At 50.0% G+C, this 25291-nt stretch overlaps 2 protein-coding genes across 2 annotated transcripts in view; one reads left to right on the top strand and one right to left on the bottom strand.

Annotated features, from left to right (window-relative positions):
* Positions 1 to 25291, top strand: part of LOC127608577 (high mobility group protein B1-like) — a 201297-nt gene that overhangs the window by 126657 nt on the left and 49349 nt on the right. The gene's annotated exons all lie outside the window — the stretch shown is intronic.
* LOC127608579 (protein furry homolog) overlaps positions 1 to 25291 on the bottom strand; it is a 41109-nt gene that overhangs the window by 8576 nt on the left and 7242 nt on the right. The window contains exons 2-51 of the mRNA XM_052077731.1: positions 24559 to 24758; positions 23867 to 23920; positions 22411 to 22550; positions 22249 to 22339; positions 22096 to 22175; positions 21949 to 22029; positions 21181 to 21349; positions 20849 to 20941; positions 20626 to 20724; positions 20370 to 20471; positions 20179 to 20282; positions 19980 to 20088; positions 19822 to 19908; positions 19568 to 19739; positions 18684 to 18816; positions 18372 to 18479; positions 17714 to 17970; positions 17354 to 17538; positions 17194 to 17280; positions 16730 to 16989; positions 16048 to 16240; positions 15841 to 15968; positions 15124 to 15181; positions 14740 to 14831; positions 14497 to 14663; positions 13742 to 13902; positions 13313 to 13423; positions 13081 to 13235; positions 12779 to 12878; positions 12520 to 12691; positions 11988 to 12253; positions 11027 to 11173; positions 10714 to 10885; positions 10542 to 10629; positions 10101 to 10177; positions 9101 to 9254; positions 8828 to 8931; positions 7645 to 7830; positions 6785 to 6974; positions 5976 to 6091; positions 5686 to 5873; positions 4776 to 4870; positions 3914 to 4482; positions 3717 to 3814; positions 3436 to 3606; positions 3209 to 3349; positions 1758 to 1928; positions 705 to 893; positions 519 to 593; positions 260 to 430 (exon numbers count right to left, since the gene is read on the bottom strand). Of these exons, the coding sequence (XP_051933691.1) occupies positions 260 to 430; positions 519 to 593; positions 705 to 893; positions 1758 to 1928; positions 3209 to 3349; positions 3436 to 3606; positions 3717 to 3814; positions 3914 to 4482; positions 4776 to 4870; positions 5686 to 5873; positions 5976 to 6091; positions 6785 to 6974; positions 7645 to 7830; positions 8828 to 8931; positions 9101 to 9254; positions 10101 to 10177; positions 10542 to 10629; positions 10714 to 10885; positions 11027 to 11173; positions 11988 to 12253; positions 12520 to 12691; positions 12779 to 12878; positions 13081 to 13235; positions 13313 to 13423; positions 13742 to 13902; positions 14497 to 14663; positions 14740 to 14831; positions 15124 to 15181; positions 15841 to 15968; positions 16048 to 16240; positions 16730 to 16989; positions 17194 to 17280; positions 17354 to 17538; positions 17714 to 17970; positions 18372 to 18479; positions 18684 to 18816; positions 19568 to 19739; positions 19822 to 19908; positions 19980 to 20088; positions 20179 to 20282; positions 20370 to 20471; positions 20626 to 20724; positions 20849 to 20941; positions 21181 to 21349; positions 21949 to 22029; positions 22096 to 22175; positions 22249 to 22339; positions 22411 to 22550; positions 23867 to 23920; positions 24559 to 24758 (7316 nt within the window). The remainder of the gene's footprint in view (positions 1 to 259; positions 431 to 518; positions 594 to 704; positions 894 to 1757; positions 1929 to 3208; positions 3350 to 3435; positions 3607 to 3716; positions 3815 to 3913; positions 4483 to 4775; positions 4871 to 5685; positions 5874 to 5975; positions 6092 to 6784; positions 6975 to 7644; positions 7831 to 8827; positions 8932 to 9100; positions 9255 to 10100; positions 10178 to 10541; positions 10630 to 10713; positions 10886 to 11026; positions 11174 to 11987; positions 12254 to 12519; positions 12692 to 12778; positions 12879 to 13080; positions 13236 to 13312; positions 13424 to 13741; positions 13903 to 14496; positions 14664 to 14739; positions 14832 to 15123; positions 15182 to 15840; positions 15969 to 16047; positions 16241 to 16729; positions 16990 to 17193; positions 17281 to 17353; positions 17539 to 17713; positions 17971 to 18371; positions 18480 to 18683; positions 18817 to 19567; positions 19740 to 19821; positions 19909 to 19979; positions 20089 to 20178; positions 20283 to 20369; positions 20472 to 20625; positions 20725 to 20848; positions 20942 to 21180; positions 21350 to 21948; positions 22030 to 22095; positions 22176 to 22248; positions 22340 to 22410; positions 22551 to 23866; positions 23921 to 24558; positions 24759 to 25291) is intronic.

Genomic DNA, 25291 nt, shown 5'->3' with positions numbered 1-25291 from the left:
TGTGAAGGATGACGAGCTTTTTTTTGTTTGATGCTTCATCTACTTGAATGTTGTTGTTGTTTTTTTTTCGATATGGGTATTGTAGAATTTTTGCAATGGGTAAAATAGCTCCCTTCATGTCCCAAATTTGTGAATAAATGATTTGAATCGGTCGAAAAATGTGTAAGGGGTCAAAAGTTAAAAAAAAAAAAAGTGAGGAAAATCCAACTGCTCTCAAGGACATCCTGCGGCATGTACTTTATGTCCGCAGTGAACTCACCTCTCCGTCTTCAAGCTCTACATCCAGGAAGTCAAAATCACGGAAGACCCGGAACTGCTGCTCCGAGGTGGTGTCGTCCACCGTGTCGGTTTCTCGACTTCCGTCTTCGGATGAAAGCAGACTCGGCTGGCGCTCCATCAGATCCAGCTCGGCGCAGCTCGAGAAAATCACCTGTCACCCGTTTAAAAAAAAAAAAAAAAAGGACGTTAAAAGCGCCGTTCTTCAATGCCGATGAGATGGTGTTACGCCGTAGCTTTACCGAAGGGTTTTTTGTGAGGCCCACTTCCTGCCCGCACAAAGATAAAACGTGCACAAGTTTCTCTCTGGTTCTTTTCTGCAGAGAAGGGAAGGAAAACAGGCTTTGAAGCGGCAGAAACTTTCAAGGAGGCAACGAAACGCGAACCTGGGAAAACTTGAACAAAAATGAACTTTCCGGTCACATCACCTGGGAAGACCGAGGCCTCTTCCAGCTGACCGGCACCAAGACCTTCTTGGACGTGGACCCCAGAGAGCCGGAGGAGGAGGTGGAGGTGGAGGTGGAGATGGTGCTGCGCGTCACCGCCGCGCTTCTGCTCTTGCCGTCTCGGAGCGGGCAGGGGCGCAGGTCATCGTAGCGGCGACCGATCACGGGCGTCTGATACAAAACGCGGCCGTGTAAGTACGGAAGGAAAAATCCGCTCTGCACACTTAGCGGGCTCGTCCAGGCGTCTCGGTGTTGTTACACACACAAACACGCACGTCGTTGGCAAGGAATCACTGATACGCGCACAAAAGACAGGCAGCGATGATGTGACATCACATCCTGCCATTCATTCATTCATTCATTCATCTTCCAAGCCGCTTGATCCTCACTAGGGTCGCGGGGGGTGCTGGAGCCTATCCCAGCCGTCTCCGGGCAGTAGGCGGGGGACACCCTGAATCGGTTGTCAGCCAATCGCAGGGCACACAGAAACGAACAACCATTCGCACTCACACTCACACCTAGGGACAATTTAGAGCGTCCAATCAGCCTGCCACGCATGTTTTTGGAATGTGGGAGGAAACCGGAGCACCCGGAGAAAACCCACGCAGGCCCGGGGAGAACATGCAAACTCCACACAGGGAGGCCGGAGGTGGAATCGAACCCGGTACCTCTGCACTGTGAAGCCGACGTGCTAACCACTGGACTACCGGGCCGCCCCCTGCCATTCGGTACACAAATAGCTCAGTGTTCCCGTGTCCCATTTCTTTTTCTCCCCCCACACATGCTGCCGCTTATTTATTTTGTTGACCTTTTCAGCTTGGAGTCTAATCATCAGTTGAGGGGAACATAAGGAAAGGGTGCGGTGGGTAAAACGTTTCCCTTTTTCGGAAGAATTTCAGCAAGATTTTTGCACCACACCCTGGAATAATGGCCGCGGGGGAGTTTTAGCGGGGACGGGGGGGGGGGGGGGGGGGGTTCCCGCGTGTGAAAAGAAAGAAGTCTCACATAAAGCGGTATAAGAAGAAGGTCGTTCACCTGGGATATGTCAAAGTGGAAATCCAGCGTTTTCCCGGGCAAGGCCTTCGACGAGCGCTCCCACGCTCGGCCGACGTCCTCGCAGGAGAGGTCGCCGGAGGGCTGCGCCAAACTGGCCGAGCGGCTCACCACCAGCTTGAGGATGTCCAGCGCTTCCCTCCAGTGGGGCGTCTACAGTCGGCACAGGTGCACGACATCACCGTTGGCGTGTTGCCGTTATGTGATTTGATGGGAGGGTCTATTTTGGGGGACTGGAGAGGTTCCGCGGAGGGAAGCTGGGGCCAGATCACTTTGGATTCCGACCACCCGCCCCCGTCTGCAAACATTTTGCTACTTTCCGAATCTGGGGTTCCAAAGCTACTTATGTCAAAACAAAGAAACGCTACTCCACACTTGAGTGACTAAACTATCGGTCGTGGCTTGAACCGGTCCTCGCGGGAGCGATTTCCCAAGTCTGGACCGCCTGATGATCTGATGTCTCCGAAAGATCAGCCTGAGCAATTATCCTGTGGCGTGAGGTATACAAAATATCGATAATCGGGGCCTCATTTGAGCATGCGGCGACCTTTCTGATTGGTATAATAAATAGAGTAGTGATGTTTTCATTAATCAATATATATCGTTGTATTAATGATTATTGTGTTTAAAGTTTGTTTATTGCATAAATGCTTGAATAACATGTTTTTACTGGAACTCTTGAGACACATCCTGTTATTGCCGAAAACTCATGATTAAAAGCAGAAGTACATCTGCTGATAGTATGTGGAAAAAGTACAAAACAGGATGTTCTCATTAGATATGCCACTTGGTTACAAAACAAAAGTAATGTGGCTGGGGGGGGGGGAGTGAGAATGGCCACTCACCCCCTCCCTAGCACACATTATAGAATAAAAGGAGGAGGACCGAGATCATTCGGTAGAGTCTGCTGTGGGTAGCGTACGGACGCCCAGCGAGTATTGAAGCTCACTCTGCTGAGGGTGTTGGCTCTCCACCCTAATGGCATACGCTAAGAGTTCTTTAGCTTCATACAACTTGTTTGAACTGTGTTATCATTTCTGTGTGGGACCAATAAAGTGCCAGAAGTGTCTTGTCGTTATTTCTGAGTGCCTATCTCAGACGATCCTTTATAAAACTTGATATTCATTCAAATTGAGTATCAGAAGTGTTTCAAAACACTGATCAAGGTCATCGTAGGACGTATCGGAACGATTATCTTCATCGATTATCTTCATCGATTATCCTGTGGTGTGAGGTGAGGTATGTTCAGAGTGATTTATTTATTTTTTTCAACGTGTCACACAAATCGTTTTTCACAGCCGGGGCGACGACGAGCAGTTGGCCACCACAATGCAGTTAGCAGATAAGCTAACAGTTAGCGGAGCTTCTGCAATACCTCCACAACCGAGACTGACAGCCAATATGGTTGTCGTGAAACGTAGTCAAGGCCTCACCTGGGCAAATTTCTCGATGGTCCTGAGGACTTCCGTGTTGAACGTTTTGGCTTGGATCCCGCTCAGGTCCATGTGACTCAGCAGACTGTAGATGATCTGTAAAATGGTCTGCTGCATACCGGGGAGACCTTTTTCCAACAGCTGTGGCACAACGAGGCAAACGATTTCAAGAAGAAGAAGAAGAGGAAAGCGACTTTGGCGACATTCATAACAAGTGTTTGCCAAACCTCCGCCATGTACGTGACCAGGTTGAGAGTGAGGTCCGAGAAGGCCTCGTGGAGGTACCTGCACACCACGTTGACCCACGAGAAGCAGTTGCGGCTGTAAGAGTGCGTCTTGTAAAGAGTCATGACGTGGGCCAGGTTGGACAGCTTGTCGTGTTTCTCGTCGAGGCACACCTCCATACAGACACAGCGAGGTAAGAGTCTTGTCAAACATTGACCCCACCTCATAAAATACCAGGAACACAAACCGTGTTCATGTAAAAGCAGGAAGCAGGAAAAAAAACCTGTGCTATCCTTTCGGCGACATCCTGACAGAAGTGTGTGGGCCCATCAAAGTTCTGCACGAGATGTGGGAGCAGGCAAAGGACGTTCAAGGGGAAACCTAGCGTGGAAGACAAAGACCCTCACAACGGACTTCTTGGAGTACCGCGCTCGCCCGGTTTATCAGGTGGACCATACGTTGAAAAGCGACGTAACGTACCGATAGCTTGTGAGGTGTCCACCACGGACACCCGCGAAACGGGCGTGAGCTGCCGGAAGATCTTCAGCGTGAGGTCGACGGTGGCGGCGGACGTGAAGCCCTTGAGCAGCAGCTGCTGGAGCCCCGTGAAACTGCTCCACTTCAGCTGGCCCTGCAGCTTCTCCAGCCTGTCGCGGTTCTCCCGCTTGTCCAGCGACACGTGGCCCAGAAGCTTGTCCAGAAGCCTCAGCGACATTTGGTACTCAAACTCAAAATCGGACTCCATCAGCGACACGGCCACCCAGAAGACGGTGGCCAGGAGGTCGCCGGGGTGGTCCGAGACCACGTCCTCAGAGGATGAAGAAGGGCTGCGGTTTTTGCCCGCCGGGGGCCGCCGCTCGCCCGCTTGGATGCGGTCCAGGGTGGCGCTGCGAGGCGGGTCGCTCCAACTGTCCGCCTCGCCCAACTTCTTGGGCACGGAGGAGCTCCTCTGATGCCGGCTGCGCTCTTCTCTGGGGCGGTAGAGCTGCCCTGTGCTCTTCCTGTTGGACATCGACTTCAGCGCGGTAAGGAGATCCGGAGATGACGCTCTGCAATGGCAGGTCACGTTTCAAAACTCAACTCAAGTGTATTTCTCCAGCACTTTCAAAAGGACAAACACAAAGTGCTGTACGTGGAGCAACAGTCAAGCAACAAATCAGTGACAAAGAGGGTAGAAAGCACCCAAAAGCAAAAGCAAGAACAAATCTTGAGTCATGCGGGAGTCAAATGCCAAAGAAGTGAGTTTTGAGGCCTTTGTGGATCAAACACCTGTTTGTACAATTTTGCCCTTCAGTTCCTTGTTCGAGAACATCAAGTCCTACTGGACTGCATTTTGGCTTACCCGGTCAAGACGGCCATCAAGTCGTGATTCTTGAGGCACTCGGCCAAGTTGTCCACCACCGATTCCAGCGTGAGTAAAACTTCCATCACGTAGCCCTGCAAGACGACACGTGAGTAGATAACAACGTCTTTGCGACTTTGTTTTCTTTTTGCTTATTTTAATTTCTAATTGCCCCACAGGGATAAATAACGTTTTCTGAATCTGATTTTTTTTAATCAGAAAGCTCGACTGGATGTTGTTCGTCAGCAGGGCAGACAACCGACAGTTACAGTAGCAGCTGTTCGAGGCTAATAATTAGCATAATTAGCATAGCGTCATTCGCCTGTTGATTTTTCCATCCATCCATCCATCCATCCATTTTCTTAACCGCTTCATCCTCACAAGGGTCGCGGGGCGGTGCTGGAGCCCATCCCAGCCGTCTTCGGGCAGTAGGCGGGGGACACCCTGAACCGGTCGCCAGTCAATCGCAGGGCACACAGAGACAAACAAGCATACGCGCTCACACTCACACCGAGGGACAATTTAGAGTGACCAATCAGCCTGCCATGCATGTTTTTGGAATGTGGGAGGAAACCGGAGTACCCGGAGAAAACCCACACAGGCCCGGGGTGAACATGCAAACACAGGAAGGCCGGAGCCAGGATCAAACCCACGACCTCAGCGGTGTGATTTTTTTCATTGATTTTTCCACGTTTAAAAATGGATACACATAGAAAGTCGATTTTAATTGATTGGAGGAGGTTGTTCTGGTCTCGTCATTACTTGGAATGATTGTGTCATCATGGCGACCGCGTGTTTGCATGAAGCCAGCTAACTTGAGCAAGACAAAATGATACATTACGCTTTGCTTGAGCATTTGGATATTTGAATATAAAACGTCTTTGGTTTCACGTTTTATGCACACGCTAACCTGCACTTCCTCTCCGTGTTCCCCGACGACCTCTACCAGCCTGGAGAGCAAATCGGAGACGGCGTGCGCGCAGATGGGCTGGCGCAGTGCTCGGAACACTTGGAAGGAGCGGCCGGCGTAATGACGCGAGGAACTGCACAGGGCCGTGTGCAGGGCCACGTTGCTCAGCTGCTGCTCCAGCTGCCATTCTAGAAAGGGCGGTCGGAATACATGGAATGACGTTCTCAGAAAATGAACAAATGGCATGTTCTGTTGATGGAAAGGGCGGAAGTTCTCGACGGAAGGATTACCGGGTTCTTTGAACACGGCCACGACATGGCGCAAGAAGTTTGTAAGCTGGGCTGTACTTTTGGAAACGGGATTCTTGGGTGAGATGTCCTCATGGCACCACATGGGTCCACGTGCTCTACAAAATGCATACGCAGCGCAATTATTTGAAAAGATTTGACATGGTTCACACGATTCACATGCACTATGGGGGGTCATTTGTTTTCAGATCAAATCATCTGGAAGCCATTCATTCACAAGGGGCGTCTCATTTGGGGTGGATTTACAAATGAAACCATGACAGGTCATTATTGTTTCAAGATTGTTTTTGATTTTGCCCGGTAGCCCAGTGGTTAGCACGTCGGCTTCACAGTGCAGAGGTGCCGGGTTCGATTCCAGCTCCGGCCTCCCTGTGTGGAGTTTGCATGTTCTCCCCGGGCCTGCGTGGGTTTTCTCCGGGTGCTCCGGTTTCCTCCCACATTCCAAAAACATGCGTGGCAGGCTGATTGGGCACTCTAAATTGTCCCTAGGTGTGAGTGTGAGTGCGGATGGTCGTTCGTTTCTGTGTGCCCTGCGATTGGCTGGCATCCGATTCAGGGTTTCCCCCGCCTAGTGCCCGAAGACGGCTGGGATAGGCTCCAGCACCCCCCGCGACCCTAGTGAGGATCAAGCGGCTCGGAAGATGAATGAATGAATGAATGAATGACTCTAACATCAACCTGCAGTCTCCACCACTAGATGGTGTCCAATCGACATGCTTATGAGCTCCAGAGAGTATTTGCAAATTCTCAGCCAAGCCTTTCCACATGCATTTAATGGTTCTCAGTGGTACCTGCTGGTCAAAAACTCAATGAGTTTGCCGGTCTTTTCGTCAGCGGCGGCGCGGGCCGCCAGCTCGTCCGAGATGTCGGGCAGGTCGCCGCCGCTCCCGCCAAGGCTCAGACTGGACGACGCGGAGGAGGAACTCAGACCGGAGTCCAGCACGGGAGATGCCTGACACTCCCTCAGAAAGTCAAAAGCTCCTGGGGGGGCACAAGAGAGGAAACGGCGCGCGGATGGGATCTGTCAAATTGCAAAATAAAGTGCTTTATAAGGGGGGGCCGGGAAGGAATGGGAAGCCGGGTAATGATGTAGTTATGTGCCGTGGGGATGTGTTATTGGACTACTTTTAGCAACATAAACCCTTAGAAAAATCTAGAATGTCTTGACATTTGGGGGAAAGAAAATCTTGGTACCAAAATATCCGGAACAGACAACCTTTTTGGGGGGTGTACTCCATTTATGAGAGGGATTTTGTGTGGGCAGCAAATTTCCGTCTCGTGTTGTCATTTTAAGGAGTCTTTTACGTAGATGCTCCACTATAAGCGCAGAGTAGGAGTACTCGTGCCACCTGGGGAGAAAACCTACCGTAGTTGACCGCGTAAGCGAGCTGCGAAGCCACAGCAGCGCATTGGAGCCTTGACAGATGGCTCCACTTGGGGCAAACGGTTAAAAATAGCCACGTGGAATGCTTTAATCAAGACCTTTGAAGTTCCCCCAGCGCTGCATATTGTTTTTGGAACAAGCTCCAAATATGCTCACCTCAGATAAGAGACTTATCTACAAGCATTCCGACAGCAATGTAAGCCATTCCCCTTTCTTGACGTTCGCACCAATGCCGACTTTGGCATTTTTTTTTTCTTTTTCTTATACCTGATGTTATGAACTCGGGCTGAACGGCGGGCTTGCAAGTGAGAGTCTTGGCTCCGTCGAGGTGGCGGGTCCGCAGCAGCACCGAGGCGACGGCTTGGAAGTTGTGGCGGCAGGACAGCGTGATGAGCAGGTGAAGGAGGAGACGCTTGCTGTGCTCGTATACCTCCGGACGGTTGTGGTCCATGCCTGAGGATGAGAAGACATCACGTGTGCTTCGATGAATCCCATTTTTTTAAATTAATTTTGTTACTTCACTCAAGCGGCTGCATTGCTGAAGCTCACTCGGAACTCGACTTTGTTGTAAAACATCCATTAAACAGCGGATTGTAATTTGATGACATTAATTTGAAGTGCAGGGCGGCCCGGTAGCCCAGTGGTTAGCACGTCGGTTAGCACGTCGGCTTCACAGTGCAGAGGTGCCGGGTTCGATTCCGGCCTCCCTGTGTGGAGTTTGCATGTTCTCCCCGGGCCTGCGTGGGTTTTCTCCGGGTGCTCCGGTTTCCTCCCACATTCCAAAAAACATGCGTGGCAGTGTGATTGAACACTCTAAATTGTCCCTAGGTGTGAGTGTGAGTGTGAGTGCGAATGGTTGTTCGTTTCTGTGTGCCCTGCGATTGGCTGGCAACCGATTCAGGGTGTCCCCCGCCTACTGCCCAAAGACAGCTGGGATAGGCTCCAGCACCCCCGCGACCCTAGTGAGGATCAAGCGGCTCGGAAGATGAATTTGAAGTGCTTGTAGGTCAAAGTACACCAAGATGCCAACAGATGGCCTGGGCATAATTTTTTTTTTTTTTTTTAATCACCAAAAAGGTGAATTTGTGAATGCGGAACCGCAACTTTTTTGGGTTCACTGTCCGACATCTTCCTCCCACATCCCCCAAACATGCATTTTAGGTTGTCAGAGTGGATGCTTGTTTATCTATATACGGACTGTGATTGGCTGGCGACCAGTCCAGGGAATACCCTCTCCTCTCGCCCAAAGTCAGCTGGGATATAGTCTGCATCTTACCCACAAATCCAAATGAAGATAAGCGGTATAGAAAATAGATGCTCTCCCTTAGCACAGAAAGCCGCGGTACAACTTACGCGCGACTTAAAATACCATGCACACTATATCACACGAGTTAACTTAATTACATAGTCGGGGTTTCTGAGACGACGACAAATTATAGTATAGACTTACCCAAAAATGAGGCGTGCAGCAGCATTGGGAGGTGCAGGGCCCAGTCCTCCTGTACGCTGTGGTCCACCACCATCTCTGTCATGAATATGACTCCTATATTACACCTGGGACGGGAAAAAAACAAAAGTGCTTAAAACACAAACTTGTGAAAGCGAAGTAACTGCTTTGATAAATCAAAGATCATCATGGGCGTGAATGTTGTATTCAATTCCATTCAGTGTTCCCAAGCGAACGAGATCAATCCAAAGTGGTACAGTATCACCGAGTCCAGACCTGTGTAGAGGTCCTCTCGGGGTTAGGGTCTCGGGCAGGAAGTCCACCAGAGGAGCCCAGCAGCCGCCGTTGACAGGCATCGGTAGAGGATGGGGGCGGTTGCTTTCAACCACGGCCATCAGCCAGTCAGCATAAGGGGGGAGAGGCTCAACACCTGTGGAGGGACTACGGCATCAAACTAAAATAGATGGCGAGATCAAATCAAATAAGATAAGATAAAATGGCTGGTAGCTAGCTGAACATTGGTTAGTATATTTGTTATCTAGCAATATGTTAGCTAGTTTCAATTCTTAGTACATGTGAGGTAGTTCAGCCTGTTAGCTAGCCAGATGCTCGTTAGCTTGTCGGTTAAACACTGTCTATGCTAGTTATCGCATCTTGTTAGCTAGGCAGCTAGAAAAGATCCATGAATGCTCATTTAAACTGGTTTATTTCCCCTGTTTTTTTTCGTTTCGGCTGGGAGAAGTGATGTTCTCGTCGTGTCTCGCGCTAAAGCCAACGCAAGCTAAAGCAAATCTGGTCCTTGACCATTTCCAGTACGTTCCCATGCAGTCATGATTCAAATTGCCGACATGAACTCAGTGGACAGACAGACGGGACTGTGCCATTTATACTTAGTGGCGTAATCCCACTAACAAACAAAGCAACACCTCGACTATGTCCTTTAGGCAGGGGTGCAAAACTAGAGAGAGGGAGGTTGAGGTTGCCACTTAAAAACAAGGCCATTTAAGGACAACTTGATGGCATGACCTCAAACCAAAAGGGTGTAACAAAGTTGCATTTCAGCCCAAATGAAAGGCTCGAGACCGGCTGCTCGTCACTGCCATTTCTCACGGAAGCCTTTTCAAAGAGCCCGGGGACACTCTGCATGCACTGTTTCAATGCATTATCAATGACACCGACGTCCGTCGCCATCTTTTTATCCCTCCGGCCTGCTCTCGCCAGACGGCGATGAAATTATTGATGATGGCGAGCGGCACTGAAATACACTTGGATTTACCTTCATCATACGACCCTCCCGAACTGTTGCTGTTGCCAGATTCCAGACGGTGGTGAGCTCGCGTGACATGGCTGAGCCTGAGGAGGGACACACATCACTCACTTCAGCAGGGTACATACCGGCACATTTCAATCATCAGGACGTCTTTTCTCTTCTGATCAAACCAGCAAAGGGCTGATTCTTAGAAGTCTCTAAATGCTGTGCGTCTCCCCTTTTGACTCAAAGTTCCAATTTTAGGCAATTTTCAAAGATTATCGTGAACGATTATCCGGCCCTGTGCAGTGTCCACATACGATAATCAGAACAAATGTCCATTTGTCCCCCTTCTAATCAATGTCTTTAAAGTCTGATGATCAAATTTCCAAATCCTGTGGTGCAGGGTAAACACGTCACGTTAATTGGGCCAAATCTGAACATTTGTCGCAAGGTTTGTGATTTTACCTCTCCTCATTGTCCTTTGTCTTGTATTCATCTGCATCCAGGAAGCTCTCCTGTCCTGCCACCACATTGTTGGTACTCGATGCGGTTCCTTGGAGAAAGAGTCCAAAAGCCAACCCTGTTTGCTTACAATCAGTTAGGTGCTTTGTCAGCTGTCCGCCCAGGAGTTAGTTACCTGACGCCGCGTTGACAGCGGCCTTGCTCGAGGCGGTGAAACGATAAAACGGCGGGCTGTCGCAGTGCTGGACCATCGGGTTGACCGGGTCCGTCTGCTGCAACTCCCAAATCAACTCCTCCATGGTTTGCATGGTGTTGTTTCGACACAGATAGATCACCACCTTCTTGATCTGAGCACACAGGGGGAAGATTATCACAGAAAAGAAGACGCGTAGCCTAGTCTTTCGGTCCTGGGAGTGAATCATTTAAACGTTCATGCTTTCCGTAGTGGCACAAAAGACGAAAGCAGAAAGTTGTAGCATTTGTCTTACGAACGGCAGGAGCGCGGTGTCGCTGCTGACGCCGCATAGGCTGATGAGAAATTGCAGCGCGGTTCGCAGGTTGTGGCTCCACTTTTCGTTGCACACCAAAGCATTCCATGCATTTTTCATTTCGGATCCTGGTAAGTCATCTCCAAACTGGCCAAATACAAAAACAATGCCGTCAGCTCAGTCCGAAATGCCGCAGCCGAGGAGTTGATGTTAGCATTTGGTGGAATTTGATTTGAGGTCCAGGTCCTTTGGCATAATATCTCAGATGGTCGTGTCCAGCTGCCCATATCAAGGTTCATTCTTTGCACCAGCGCTGCATTGTGAATTTTTCGGCATTTTATTATATATTTTTTTAAAGGATCTTCTTTCCCTGCGTACCTTTTGCTGAGCTCAACTTTAGTTCCAGAGCACATTAAATACAAGAACTGAGAGAAACTCCTGGACATAAAAGTAATGAATCAAACATTAAACATAAAACTATTACACCTAAAAAAATATATGAAAGTAAGCCCAATGGGACCAAACTCCATCACGTGAGTCTTCTTATGATTCATACATATTAATGGGAAAGTGGTTTCAAGGAAAAAATGTCTTTCTTCTTCATTGGCACATCAGGTTGACTGTCATCAGCGTAGATATGAAAGGGAATATGAAACCTCAGTATGGAATTCTAGGGGAACAAAATGAGAAAAGGGCTCTAAAATTGATCCCTGTGGAACCCCATATCTGTAGCTTCTTTTCACCACCCTACGCTTACCCACTTCCATTATCGAAATACCTTACTTTATTTAATGATCTAGTACCTGACCTTACTGTCCTTTTACCTACATTTATCCGATTCACTAGCTACCTTTAATACCTTCTCACTTGGTTGCAGATTTTCACGCATTGCGTTTGGGTCTGGAATGTATCACCCGCAATAAATGGGGAGTTTGTTATGACGGCCGCAAGATGAATTTACCTTGGCGGTCATGTACATGAGGTTGTTGAGCACCAGGGACGTGGCTTGCTGGGAGCCCCAGCCAGTTCCTCTCAGAATCTGCTGGGGGGAGGAGGCAGAGGCGCGCCGCCCACTTGCAGAGGAGTCGTCGTCAGAGGACGACGGCGTGAAGGCCGGCGGCAGCAGGCCGCTATCTACCAGCTCGATGTTGCTGAGCCAGGGTAGGAGATAAGTCAGCATGATCTGTCTCCCGTTGGGGTGGGTGCTGGGGAACCTCTGGCTAACCTCTGGAGCACACATAAATAAATCCTCAGAGGAACATCGCACTCCTATCCGAGCAAGCTGTATGCGGAGCAAGTCTGGGCAAAATCTTGTACTCAACAAGGGCCACCTTTGATACTTCAAATCAAACAAATGGACCAGGTCATAAATAGATTAAGCATGTTGCTTGCGGGTCATACTTTGCCCACCCCTGGTTCAATAAAGAGGACGCATCTGTAAGTGTTACAGTGGTTCATTATTTTTAGCATACAAACAAGACTTTTTACACCACCTGAAAAAAGCGGGAGCGTGAGTTCAGGGTACATCCTGGCCAACTGGCTGGAGAGCTGAGGGAGCGAAATGCTGTAGAGTGGCGGCAACCCGGCGTGAGTGCCGTAAAGGACGCCGTTAGGCTTCTGCCCAGCCATCTTCTTGGAGTCCACAAACAGCCTGGCCTCGAGAATCTGCTCCAAAACAGGAGAACGGGATGAGTGGACTCGTCAGACCAATGCTCGACTGAGGACTTGTGAGGAGGCGTGTCTTCATCTCACCTGCATCAGTTGCATAGAAATTTCATAAATCTCTCTGTTGGCATCGGATGCCTTGAAGAGGACCAGATTGAGCAGCGTCACGATTTCGCTTGGGTAGTTTCTGCAAGTCACCACATAGGAAAAGCGGACATTCAAGGGTCAAGTGCCCCAAAATTCCAAACTATTGTCAGATGTCTCCGTAAATGCTTTTGTCAAAATACAGTCCCCCAACAATGAAGAATTTTCAAGTAGTCACCAAGGATAATAATAATCATAATAATAGCGCTATTATTAGTAGTATTCATTAGATGATTTCTTTGTACCTGCGGCTGCAGACCATGGCAATAGCCTTGAAGCAACCCGAGGCGAGCCGGTAGGAGCCCGTGTAGCAGCGATCCACCGCCCAGTTGAACAGGTTGACTTGGTCGGCGTTGAGCTCCAAGAGCAGGACGACCACTTCGCATCCAAGCTGGTGGACCTGAGTCCAGAGGAGAGCCTCAGCAAAAAAACATCAAATAAAGAACGGTGTCTCGAATGAAAATAAGCATTGCGTACCCGTTGGTCCTGCCAGGCTAGGATGTTGTCCAGCCACTTGTAGAGGTAGCCATCTGGAGAGAGGCCCACGTTGTCAAAAACCGGGCCGCAGCACAACACGGCAGACATGGCCTGCAAGACACGCATCCATTTTCAGGAGAGCTCAATGTAGATCACAATAGTGGGAACTCGAGAGCCTGGTCAAGCTGGCTTTGGGTTTGGGAAGCGTGGTCTGCGCTTGTTTGGCAAGAAAGCAAACCGGCATTGATGTAAACAAACAACATTCGCGCTGAAATATTTACACGCAGAGTGTTTAGATTGATTGCACCGTTCATTCAACATGCGAAGGTGCATCGGCGACTATGGCTCTCCTTGCCCACATGCGAGGGTATACCCAACCAATCCACGTTTGTGCAAGTGTACTAACAAGCAGGCGGCAAGGCCCCTTACCTTTAAGGCGCAATACTGGTAGCGTGTGATCTGGTGAGTCCTGTCACTGTAGCGGTCCAATGGGGTGAACATGATGCTAAAGGGCCCCGCCCACTGACTGAAGAGGATGAAGAGATGATGTCGGAGGCTCTGCTGCGGAAACAGGAAGCGCCTGTGGTGCACTGAGGAGGGGAAACCAGACAGGCTCTTATGTGTCGTCTCACTTAATTAGCAGAAAGTCAGAAGACCGTTGAAGCCTCCGAAACACTCAAGCGGCAACATTGAATTTTCTCATTAAGCCATCCAGTTTCATATGATGCCTGCGTCGTGAAGAAGCTCAATTTGCGCAACTCTTCCAATCAATATCTTACCGTATGTCGGATAACCAGGGTTTGGAAGTAAGGTCGATTTTTGTTGTTGTTGTTGTTATCCTCATCAGCTAATTTAGCAATTAGCCCATTCACAATGTTAGCAAAGATATCATTTCTGCATGAGCCAACATCAGTGAGACATTTTTTCCCCCCTTTTCTCTCCTCAGTATGAGCAAAACTCAAAAAATTCCATTTCCAGAACACTTTTTGAGATTATGTGATATCCACTGTACAGTTAAAAAAAAAATTAGCTTTGCACATTTCATAGTGTTTTACTTTTACTCAAGTACCGAAGCTGAATCGGTGCTTCTACTTTTACCATCTTTTTTTCTTGTCGGTGTCTGTACTTTGACTTCAGTACAGACTGTGAGTATTTTCTGCCACCACGAAGATGTTTGCAACTACCTGGCACACACTGTATGAGGTTGGCCACCATGGCGCTGAAGTGAACTCGAATGTCTTTGAGGATCTCCGCGTCTTTGTCGGCTTCTAGGAGCATACGCGTCAGATCGACGTACTCCAGGAAGAGGGCGCCCAGGGCGAGAGTGTCACGCTCCAGAGCCCCGGTTGTACTGCGTGAAAAAAAAAAGGGAATAAGACTAAAAAAAAACTGGGTTTGCTGTTCGGGGTGTTGTGAGAGGAACCGACCTGTCACTGATTACGCCTGCATCTGCCAGCAGCTCGAAAATGCGCAGCAGTTGAAGTCGCAGAAGGTCCCGGCGCTCACGCCGCTTCTTATTCTGTAGAAATGATCCAGCAGGACCTTCACTGAATTCTCTCAATTCAAGTGCAGGTTTAAAAGAAAAACTCCCATACTTCAAACTTCATTCTTGCATCGTTTTACATTTCGTAATTTTAGGTCGCTTAATTGACGTACTCTGTTTTAAATGTTTTTAAAGCACATTGAGCTGGAATGTGCCATACGCAGTCACCGAAGCTCTCTTGCCTTGCCTCGTGTTCACTTAACAACTTAGCAGTCTGCACAGTTGTGCTTGTCATTTGCTCTGACGCAAATCAAACCAACCAACCAACCTCAGGTCTCCTTTCCAGTGCTTCCTTCATGAGCGGATGCAGTTCCTCCACGAGTTCCCTGAGGCCGGACAGACAACATCGGTCGTTGCGTCAATCAAAAAGCTACGACAAAGAATTCTCTAACTGCATCCATCCATCCATCATCTAACGCTTATCTGGGGCCGGGTCGCGGGGGCAACAGCTTTAGCAGGGAAGCCCAGACTTCCCTCTCCCTAGCTACTTCTTCCAGCTCTCCCCGGGGGATCCCGAGGCGTTCCCAGGCAAGCTGGGTGACATAGTCTCTCCAGCGTGTCCTGGGTCTTCCTCGGGGTCTCCTCCCGGTGGGACATGACCGGAACACCTGACCGGGGAGGCGCTCAGGAGGCATCCGAATCAGATGCCCAAGCCACCTCATCTGGCTCCTCTCGATGTGGAGGAGAAGCGGCTCGACTCCGAGCCCCTCCCGGATGACCGAGCTTCTCACCTTATCTCTAAGGGAGAGCCCGGACACCCTGCGAAGAAAACTAATTTCGGCCGCTTCTAACTGCATTCAAGCTAAAAAAATATATACTGTATATGTTTTATTCAAAAGCATTGGAGATGCAGGACCACAATGCTCTGCTTTGCCCAAATGAATGCCGGTCAGTCCACTTTAATGACATCAAGCTCCGACTCGCAGCTCGCCGCACCCCTGTTGCTGAACGGAGGGGGGGGGGGCCGAACGAGTCTGCCAAATACCTGAAGACGAGGGAGTTGGTGCGGCCAAAGCCCAGAACCAAAGCCTCAGTCAGCTCCACGCTCTCCGACCTCATGAGTGGGACCAACTGCTTCAGGAGCCAAGCCACGGACGGGGAGCCCGGCACCACCTGAGACAGACAACAAACAATCGGAGGCCACGTAATCGATCCCGCCACATTGGATCCGTCGTCAAGTCACATCTCTGACCTTGTTGTCGCAGCCCGAGGCAGAGTCGGGCGTGGCCGCGGCGATCTCGGGCGTGGATGCTCTGAGGTGACCCGCGCTCATGATGCTGGGCTTGGCCACCCCGAAGCAAAGGATCAAATAGTTCCTCCACAGAGTCACGTAGTTGTCGGCGCTGCTCGAGGGGCTGCTGGTCTTCTTCGCGTTCGCCGGGTGACTGGAAATTCACACGGTTGCATGTTATACAGGAAGTTCATGAATCGTGTTTTGTATTAGGGGGCTTTTAATAAGGACATATAGCACTGCATTGTATCAAAACTTTGTAAAATAAAAACTAGAGAAATCAACTTTAACACAGCCAGCAGCAAAACGCTACGTGTATTTAATGTTTTTTTAAAGTTAAAAAAGGTGTTAAATTGCTGCTTATTAAAACACTTTGAAAATATGAAACTGTAAAATATTTGAATGGATGAATACAGGAATAAAAAAATAATTGGAAGAATTCAAGGTTGAATGGCTTGAGAAATAACACTACGTTTTCAAAGATGTAAAAAAAATTTTTGAACAAATTTTCAAATGAAATGAATATTTTTGAAAACTGAAATCTCGAGATTTTTAAAATTCCGTTCCTTTTGTGTCGTCGTTCGATATGATCTATCCTGCCCGTCTATGCCCGTGTAAATAAAGCCAATTGATGAACTCTCACTTGGGGTCGACCAACGGCATGAGCGCCTGCAGCCGAGCGAAGGCGTAGGGCCACGCGTAGCCCAGGGCGGCGGGGCAATGCTTGGGCAGGTAGTCCTGTCGCAGCAGGCTGTACAAGCACAGCACCCACGGGTCTTTCGCCGACTGCGCCAAGATCCACACGTGCGACGGGCTGCGGATGTCGTAGCGGCTGTTGCCCAGCCGGCCGTTCCACTCGGCCAGCCACTGGAGGTCCACGTGGGGGCCGGCGGACGTACCGTCCTAGAAAAAAAGGCACGTTTACGTCGAGCTTCGCATACGACTCCGTCAGGGTCAAAAGGACGTGTTCCAATTATAAGAAGAAGGGTTTGTCTTCGAATGCGGATCGTTAACTCATTCACTCCCAAAGACGGTTTTAAACGTCTTTTGGTCCAGAATTGGTACTGAATGAGTCTGATGGAATTTTGCAAGCCTCTTGCAACTTACTGTGTCAGAGACGGCCACGCTGACAAAGCTGTCCCAGATCACAGGGCTGAGCTGGTCCATGACCTCTATCATCGGTTTATCGTCGTCCTGCAGAAGATGAGGTGGGACTCTGAACTCGACAGCGCAGCGCGTGGCGTCACCTCGCCGCCTGCGATCTTACCTCCGACCGCCCGACCGCGGCAAAGAGGCCGCGGATCTCCTTGAGCACGGCCACGGCGAGCCTTCGGGTGCTGAGCCGGCAGGAGCAGAGCAGCACGAGGGCCAGCCCCTCAACGGCATGCAGGACGGCGGGGCGGGGGTCTCGCTCGGCCGCCGTCTTCACGTCGGAGCTCGTCTGCAGCAGTTTACGGATGAGACCAAAAAAAACGCGTTCAGAGATTGCGGCGACCAGATGAAAACATGCGTTTCCAGTTCCAGGCCAGTCCGAGGGAACCGTGGCAGAAATCAACCGAGTCGAGGCCCGACTAAGTGTCGAGCAAGTCAAATCCTTACAAATGATCCAACAAGTATTTCAGCACCTCGGCAGTGTGCATCCGAGCCACGTGGTCGCTCTTCCCCGCCGCCGCCGCCGCCGTCAGTTTCCACTGGGTGAGGAGCTGCAGCAGTAGCTTGAGCGACCCGTCTAACAGCCCCTGGTGGGTGTCATGGACCTCACGCAGCACAAAGCCGGCGAACCCGAACAGCACGTCTTCCCGCCAGTCCAAGAAGTCCACCAGCAGACTTTGCAAAGAGTTCTGGGCGATGAGTCGGAGCTCGCCGTCCATGTGGATCGTCAGTCTAATGGACGAAGAAAACGCATTTTTACAACGCAGAGCCCCAATGAAACGGAATTGTGACGGGGAGTGGGGTGGGGGGGGGGGGGTGTAGCATCCTTTTAGCCATTCGGTTAGCTTGTTAGCGGCTTACTTCCTGGATAATGCCATTGGGATTTTTCACAAAACTAACTAACCAGTTGAGTTAGATCAAAGCGAATTCTAATGATCTCTATTTAATAATCAGACAAGTAAATTTGTATTGAAAAACAAATGTAACTGCTTCAACAAAAGCTGGATGAAGATACGAAAAACGACTGCACTCTGTTTCAGGTTTCAGTCGTACTTGCTTCAAAATTGTGCAGCTCAGACGGACCACTCGACCGTTTTGTGTAAGATTCGCTCCTAAACTGTTTGTCATCTCACCGGGAGAGCAGGTCGACGAGCTCCGTCTTTGACATCCCGTCGGGCATCATGCGAGGAATGGCTGCCACGCACGTCCTGAACAAGTCAATCTTGGGTTTCCTTTCACCCCTGCCACACATTTTCTGTACATTTAAACATCCTGGTTCGGAGGTAAGCGTCATCAATCCATTTATCATTTGCTCTTGTTATTTTCAAATTGAAATCGAAAATGCCACAGGAACAAATTTGATTGGGAGCTCAAATTGTGACCTGGGAAATTGGTGGAAAGAGCAAATGACACATGGCGGTCGAGTTCTGTCATCTTGAGCATACGTGATCATGTCCTCGGGCTCTTTGTTCAACATCTGAGCGTTGGTCATCATCATGCAGCGTCCCACCTCCTTGTCCAGGTGCCTCAGGATGTTGTCGATAGCCTTACGCACGTGGTAGTAATACTGGGACATCCCTGGAAGGGGAAGAAATACACCGCTTACATTGACTGACTAATATAACTCAGTCCATGACCATCCATCCATCATCTACCGCTTATCCGGGGCCGGGACGTGGGGGCAACAGCTTTAGCAGGGAAGCCCAGACTTCCCTCTCCCTAGCTACTTCTTCCAGCTCTCCCCAGGGGATCCCGAGACGTTCCCAGGCCAGCTGGGTGACATAGTCTCTCCAGCGTGTCCTGGGTCTTCCTCGGGGTCTCCTCCCGGTGGGACATGACCGGAACACCTCACCAGGGAGGCGCTCAGGACGCATCCAAATCAGATGCCCAAGCCACCTCATCTGGCTCCTCTCGATGTGGAGGAGAAGCGGCTCGACTCCGAGCCCCTCCCGGATGACCGAGTTTCTCACCTTATCTCTAAGGGAGAGCCCGGACACCCTGCGGAGAAAACTCATTTCGGCCGCTTGTAACCGGGATCTCGTTCTTTCGGTCACGACCCATAGCTCATCTATGGTCAGTCCATGACCATACACAAAAAAATCCTAGCAATCGAATGAATCCCAAATGCCAAATGTTCTTGAAAAAACACCCAAACACATTTTTTGCTAAAAAAAAATTTAAGGTGGAAAAAAGCACTGGAAAGTATTGTGCCATAAAAAAACACGTGCAGTAATTACGTCTTAAAAAAAACACAGAAAGAAATCAAAAGTTTTTCAATTTTTTTATATTTTGGGGGGGGAATCCATGTCCACGGTGTGACCCCCTTTACCGATGACTTTGGCCTCGTCGTCCGTGAGCGTTTTGCTCAGGTACGTCTTCTTTACTCGCAGCGTGTTCCCCGAGGGTAAAGTGCAGCCGCTGTTGGGTATGGGCGGCTCGCCGTCCTTCTGCTGAAGTCTGTCCGCCACCACCAGGAAAGCTCGCAAACCGATATTCATCCTCTGCACAGATAGGACGCTTGCTTTACAGTCAGGTTGAACGCGGTTTTCCGTCATGCTTCATTGGCAGTGTGTCGGTCGGTACCTCCGGATTAAGACTGAAGGCTTTTGCAGGTTTCCCCACGCACAGGAGGTCGAAAATAATGTCTTTCATAGCAAAATCGAGTCTTTCCTGTCGTGAAATCAGAGGTAAAGAAGACGAGGGCTAAGAGGAGACCAACCGCCAGGCAGCTTTGTGCTCACCTGCGCAATAAACTGGATGATTTTGACAAAGATGTTGAGAGGCATGTCTCTCGGCACCACGCTGCGAGAGCCTTTGGGGAAAAGTGTCGTTATGATGGTGTTGAGGCGGCTGGGGACAAAATACGAGAGAAAATCGCAAATGCTGTCATTCGCAAGAACGCTAAACAACAAACGATGCGAAGAGTGTGAGGACGCCTACCCTTGCGTCGCAATGTTACTCTCGCACTTGATCCTGATCGTGTAGACCCACAGCAGGCGATACAGAGACTCCAGCGCCACGCGAGCCAACTTGGGGTCTCGACTCTGCCACGCAATCACACCCCGAGCGGAGAATCACACACCGTGGCATTCAGGCCGACGTAGCGGGGACCGACATCTGAATGACGTTACCTTGAGATTTGAGAGGCAGTTGCCGAGGAAGACGTGCCATCTGTTGAGGAAGAACTGCTTCTGGCTGACGCACAGCAGGCAAGTCACGAGCGGGTAAAACGCCTGTCGCGGCGGGGGGGGGGGGGGGGGGGGGGGGTGGGCAAAAGGAACACAGTCTCACGGTTATATTGCGCAAGTGTGACGCGACGGAGATATATGTAGCGCAGCGTGTGAAATGAAAGATGCCAGTGAGCTTGTTTTGCAGCCGTTGACTAACCAGCGAATGCTTCTTTCTGGCCGACAGGTCGAGCGTTGTGTCATACAAGCTGTCCACAAAGTTCCTCAGGCAGGGAACGTTCACCTCATTCTTCACCGCCTGCGACAAGGACAGTCGCAGAAGCACAAGACTTCCTCTTAAGAGTTTTTTTGTTTTGTTTTGTTTTCCCCACCGTTTGATAAACTTGACAATATCCGTACGATAAAGCGGCAAATTAGCTTACCGCCGCGACAGGAATCAAAATCTCAACAAAGAGCCCAGCCAAGGCGTGCTTAATGTCTTTGTCCTTAACCTCCAGGAAGTATTGGGCGCATTCCTGCAAAGAAGACACTAGAAGTAAACCGATTTTTCCTTTTTAGATGACATCTGAGCCGAACTTCCAAACACAATAGAATCTTTGGTTGTTTTTTTTTTAGCAAATTCACAATCCCATCCCTGTGCGAAAAGTCCTCTGTGACGACTTGAATTTTGCATCTTTTCCCAATCCGTCTTTCTTCTTCTGAGCTCGGATTTGCTCTCGACATGCCCGCCAGCCCGCCAAATTTTTTCGATTACCTGCATGAATTGAAACGAAGCTTCGAAATCCTCCACGGGATACATCTTAATTCGAAAGAACTTGACTCCCATGATGAGGCTAATGGTACTCTGCACCACGTAGGGACTCTGCTCTTTCTGCCTGAGCTCCTTCAGCTCTGTCATGAACTTCTTCTTCACGGCAGGAAACCTGAGGACCGTCAACACAACCGCATGTCCTACGTGAGACTGACATCACCCCGTCAAGAGAAATCAGCACTTCCTGAGTGTCATAAAAGCCTGGCAACATTCCAGGGAGACTGGAAGATTCTATTTCAAGACGCATGCCTCCTCAAACTATCACCCCTAGCCCCCCCAAACCCCCTCCAAACTGTAGCCAGTGAGTCTGCACTGTAAAGATGAGCTCCTGATCCCTCTCAAATTGAGCCAGAGATGGCATTCTTCGGACGGACTATTTATAGTTTGCTCATTCATCACACTCTTAGTGGCTGCTCGTGCGCTCGCTCGTGAGAAAATTCAACATCTCGTCTTTGCGATCGTCAAGCGCGTGAAACAACGTTTCATTCGCGGCCGTGTACGGTTAAATCAAACAATCCTGGTTCTATTTTCAGATCTTGGTTCCGCAACAACAGCAACTGGACACGCCATCAATTTCCAGCCCTAGTTTGGTTGCGACGGTGTAAAATGTCCAAAAAAACGAGAGGTCCCAAAACACGTTCCAGTCTCCTGAACCGGAGACGCGGCACAGAACTCCACAGGATCCGATACCATAAGAGCGCATGTACTCACTTGGACTGAGCCAGTACGCCAATGACCTCGGCGTAAAGGTCCGCCGCGGTGTGCGTGTTGCCGGTGTTCGGACCGTGATATCTGTCAAAGACAAAGGGGGTCACGCGAAAAACGAGTGCTCAAGAAACGCTCAAAGCGAGACTTTACCCTTCTTTGTATCGAAAGTGCTGAAAGGCCGAGTCGATGACCTCGTTGACCGAGCTGTCGGGTACGGGGTGCAGCGGCATCTGGGAGAGTCATCGGGAGACACAACAGAATTGTTGACGGCGTTTTGAGAGTTGACCGCGGAAAGGAAGTCACCTGCTTCAGCACTTCTATGAGCGCCAGGGAGAAGATGAAGTGGATGGCCAAATCCCGCCTTTCAAGTAAATAATCCCGCCGTCGCTCATCACTGCAAACAGACACGGCAGGCGAGGTGGGTCAGCATGGAGCCGAGCGTTTGGCCGTGTCTCTCGGTCTCACGTTTTGGATTTGGCGTCGGCTCTGGGCCGGTACTCGTGCGGCTCCTCCTCCAGGCCGACTTGCCGTTTGTACCAGTCAAACAGAGTGCGCAGGATGGAGGGCAGGCAGTACTCGGCCAAGGAGCTCATGGTGCTCATCAACTGCAACGGCAAGCAAGATGCGTACGGCCGTCAGAGGTTGCGATCGGCGAGCGCCTTCGCATACGCAGAGTACAACAAATTGACGGATAACTCGTTTTGAAATCAGAAGTCAAGAATAATGACTGTTTTTGTGGATTACATACGGCAATTTGAAATTTTGGTTCAGACTTTAGCAAGCGGGCGGCCCGGTAGCCCAGTGGTTAGCACGTCGGCTTCACAGTGCAGAGGTACCGGGTTCGATTCCAGCTCCGGCCTCCCTGTGTGGAGTTTGCATGTTCTCCCCGGGCCTGCGTGGGTTTTCTCCGGGTGCTCCGGTTTCCTCCCACATTCCAAAAACATGCATGGCAGGCTGATTGGACACTCTAAATTGTCCCTAGGTGTGAGTGTGAGTGCGAATGGTTGTTCGTTTCTGTGTGCCCTGCGATTGGCTGGCGACCGATTCAGGGTGTCCCCCGCCTACTGCCGGAAGACAGCTGGGATAGGCTCCAGCACCCCCCGCGACCCTAGTGAGGATTAAGCGGCTCAGAAGATGAATGAATGAATGAATGAATGAAATTTAGCAAGCACCATCGAACTTGACATGCTTGATTAGCTTTCGCGGGCCACATAAAACGATGTGGCGGGCCAGATCTGGCCCGCGGGCCTTGACTTTGATAGCAGTGCAGTAGAATAACACAAAAATGTGTTTTCGTGTGAAAGTGATGATGCGTCAATGAGGGCTTGGGCGTTTTGGTTCCGAGTAAAAGGGGGCAGGTTGTCACGTCACGGCTAAGAAGGGAGCCAAGGTGCACCCCCTCAAGCCGCCTGCGTCGACTGTAGGAGGGCGGGGGTCAGGGAAAGGAAGGAACGGGCGCGTTCGGAGCACACAGGAAGGGAGGAGAGTCTGGCGGGCGGGCGCGGCGGGGTGAGGGGGGGTGCGGCTATACAAGCGAGGCCTTCATTGCGCGCGAGGCCTGGAGAAGAATCCGGGCTGTGTGCGCGGGCCGCTCCAATGTGCTTCGTGCACTTCGGCACAAACGCGACGCTGTGGGCCGCCGTGAAAGGAGGCTCTCTTGCGCAGGCACGCACCTCGGACCGGCGCCAAGGCTCAAGGTAAACATGCCTCGCCCTCCGACCGCTCACAAACAGCTTTTGTCGGGGCGCGTGTGCCAATGAGCCTTTTTCAGGTATCATCCACTTGAAGGTCGGGGATGCACCCGAGAGACAACTCTTTGTATGCGCGTCATTAATAAAAAGACGATTTTCCTTCGTATATCCCGTATGAAGGAATGGACAAAATGATGACAAACAAACATTCAAGTATTGAACCTGCTCACTTGGTCAAACTGAAGATCTTCCCCCCTCTGAAGAGACTTTGACAAGGGCTTTTCCTGCAAAAAAAAAAAAAAAAAATGTTATTCTCTCAAACTGGAGTTTCACTCATTCCACATTTCTGATCTTATTCCGAGTGATGAGGGTGGCGGCAGTAGGAAAGCTGCCGACGATGTGAAAGATGCGCCATTAATGGCTCCTCGCATTATGAAAGTCCTCCATCATGAGATGCCATGACAGCTTTCATGAGGGATTAACGAGTTTCACGCACATCCTCTTCATTAATAAATGGGGGGGCCGGATTCACAGTTAAATGTCGGGAGCACAAAGAAAAAAATATGTCATTCAATCACTTTGTCAACAAGCTTAATAATTTATGCAAAACAGTGCAACTCAAGGAAAAAAAAAAAATCAAGCAAGTCAGGCGGCAAAAATGAGAAAATGAATTTGCAACCATATTTCTCAACGCGCCGTATGTTGCACGAGAGGCACGCCGGCTCCCTCTTGTGGTACGCAAAAGAATCACTGAATTGAAAGTTCAAAACCGTGCATCATGTCAATGTGGCTTTAATTTTTTTTTTTTTAATCTTTCATTTGCTTCTTTTGTAAAATGAGTAATAGCTTCAAAATCAATCTGACAGAACAAAACGGACAAGTTTTTGTCCCAACATATTTTCGAAACCGTCTGCTGACTCACCAGCGGCTCCGCCATGATGACGCGGATCTTGTGCTCCGACACGGTGGCGAAGGCGGAGAAGAGGCTCTTCAGGACGTACTCGCCCGGCTTGCTGTCCGGGTCCACGCTGATGGGCGCGGCGACCGGCGGGCCCTTCTCCCCCTGAGGACTGCAGACCGCAGGGAGGGGCGGCTTGTTGTAGCCGTTGGCCGCGGGCGAGGCTGCGGGAACAAACACACCAAGAATGAAGAAAAGGCTTGAAGACGCCGGTCGCATTGTGCGCATTCGGAACATTGAATTTAGTGATTCTTTCGCTCACCACTAGAGGGAGTCCGCATACTGCGAGCGCACTTTGACAATCGCCGATTACAGTCAACAAAACTTTGTAGTTTCGTGTCCCAAACTGAAGACACCCAATTTAAAAATAGGACGTCAAACTCGCGTTTTTTTTCCCACGAATGAGTCAGGCGATTAATTTGTTGCAAAAATAATACTCATCGTTAATAAAAAAGCGGACTTCCAACTAATGAGAGTTCAGTGCGCCAAAGACAGGAGGTTTTCCCCAAACATGGACATGAAAATTCTCGCCGTGATGAACAAACCTGACAGACGCTGACCAAAGGGCAGCGACTGTGGCTTTGCCGCGCAAGGAAAGGAAAAAGCCTGACGGGCGGCAGCTGCTGTTTTCATTTCCAAGCAAAGAGGTCAGTGATGTGCGAGGGCAGCCAAAGATCTCACGAACGCGCCCAACCGC

Source organism: Hippocampus zosterae, chromosome 10, assembly GCF_025434085.1.
Source record: "Hippocampus zosterae strain Florida chromosome 10, ASM2543408v3, whole genome shotgun sequence".
In the NCBI taxonomy this organism is placed as follows: Eukaryota; Metazoa; Chordata; class Actinopteri; order Syngnathiformes; family Syngnathidae; genus Hippocampus; species Hippocampus zosterae.
The sequence above is the reverse complement of the archived record's forward strand: the minus strand, read 5'-3'. Positions and strand labels throughout refer to the sequence as shown.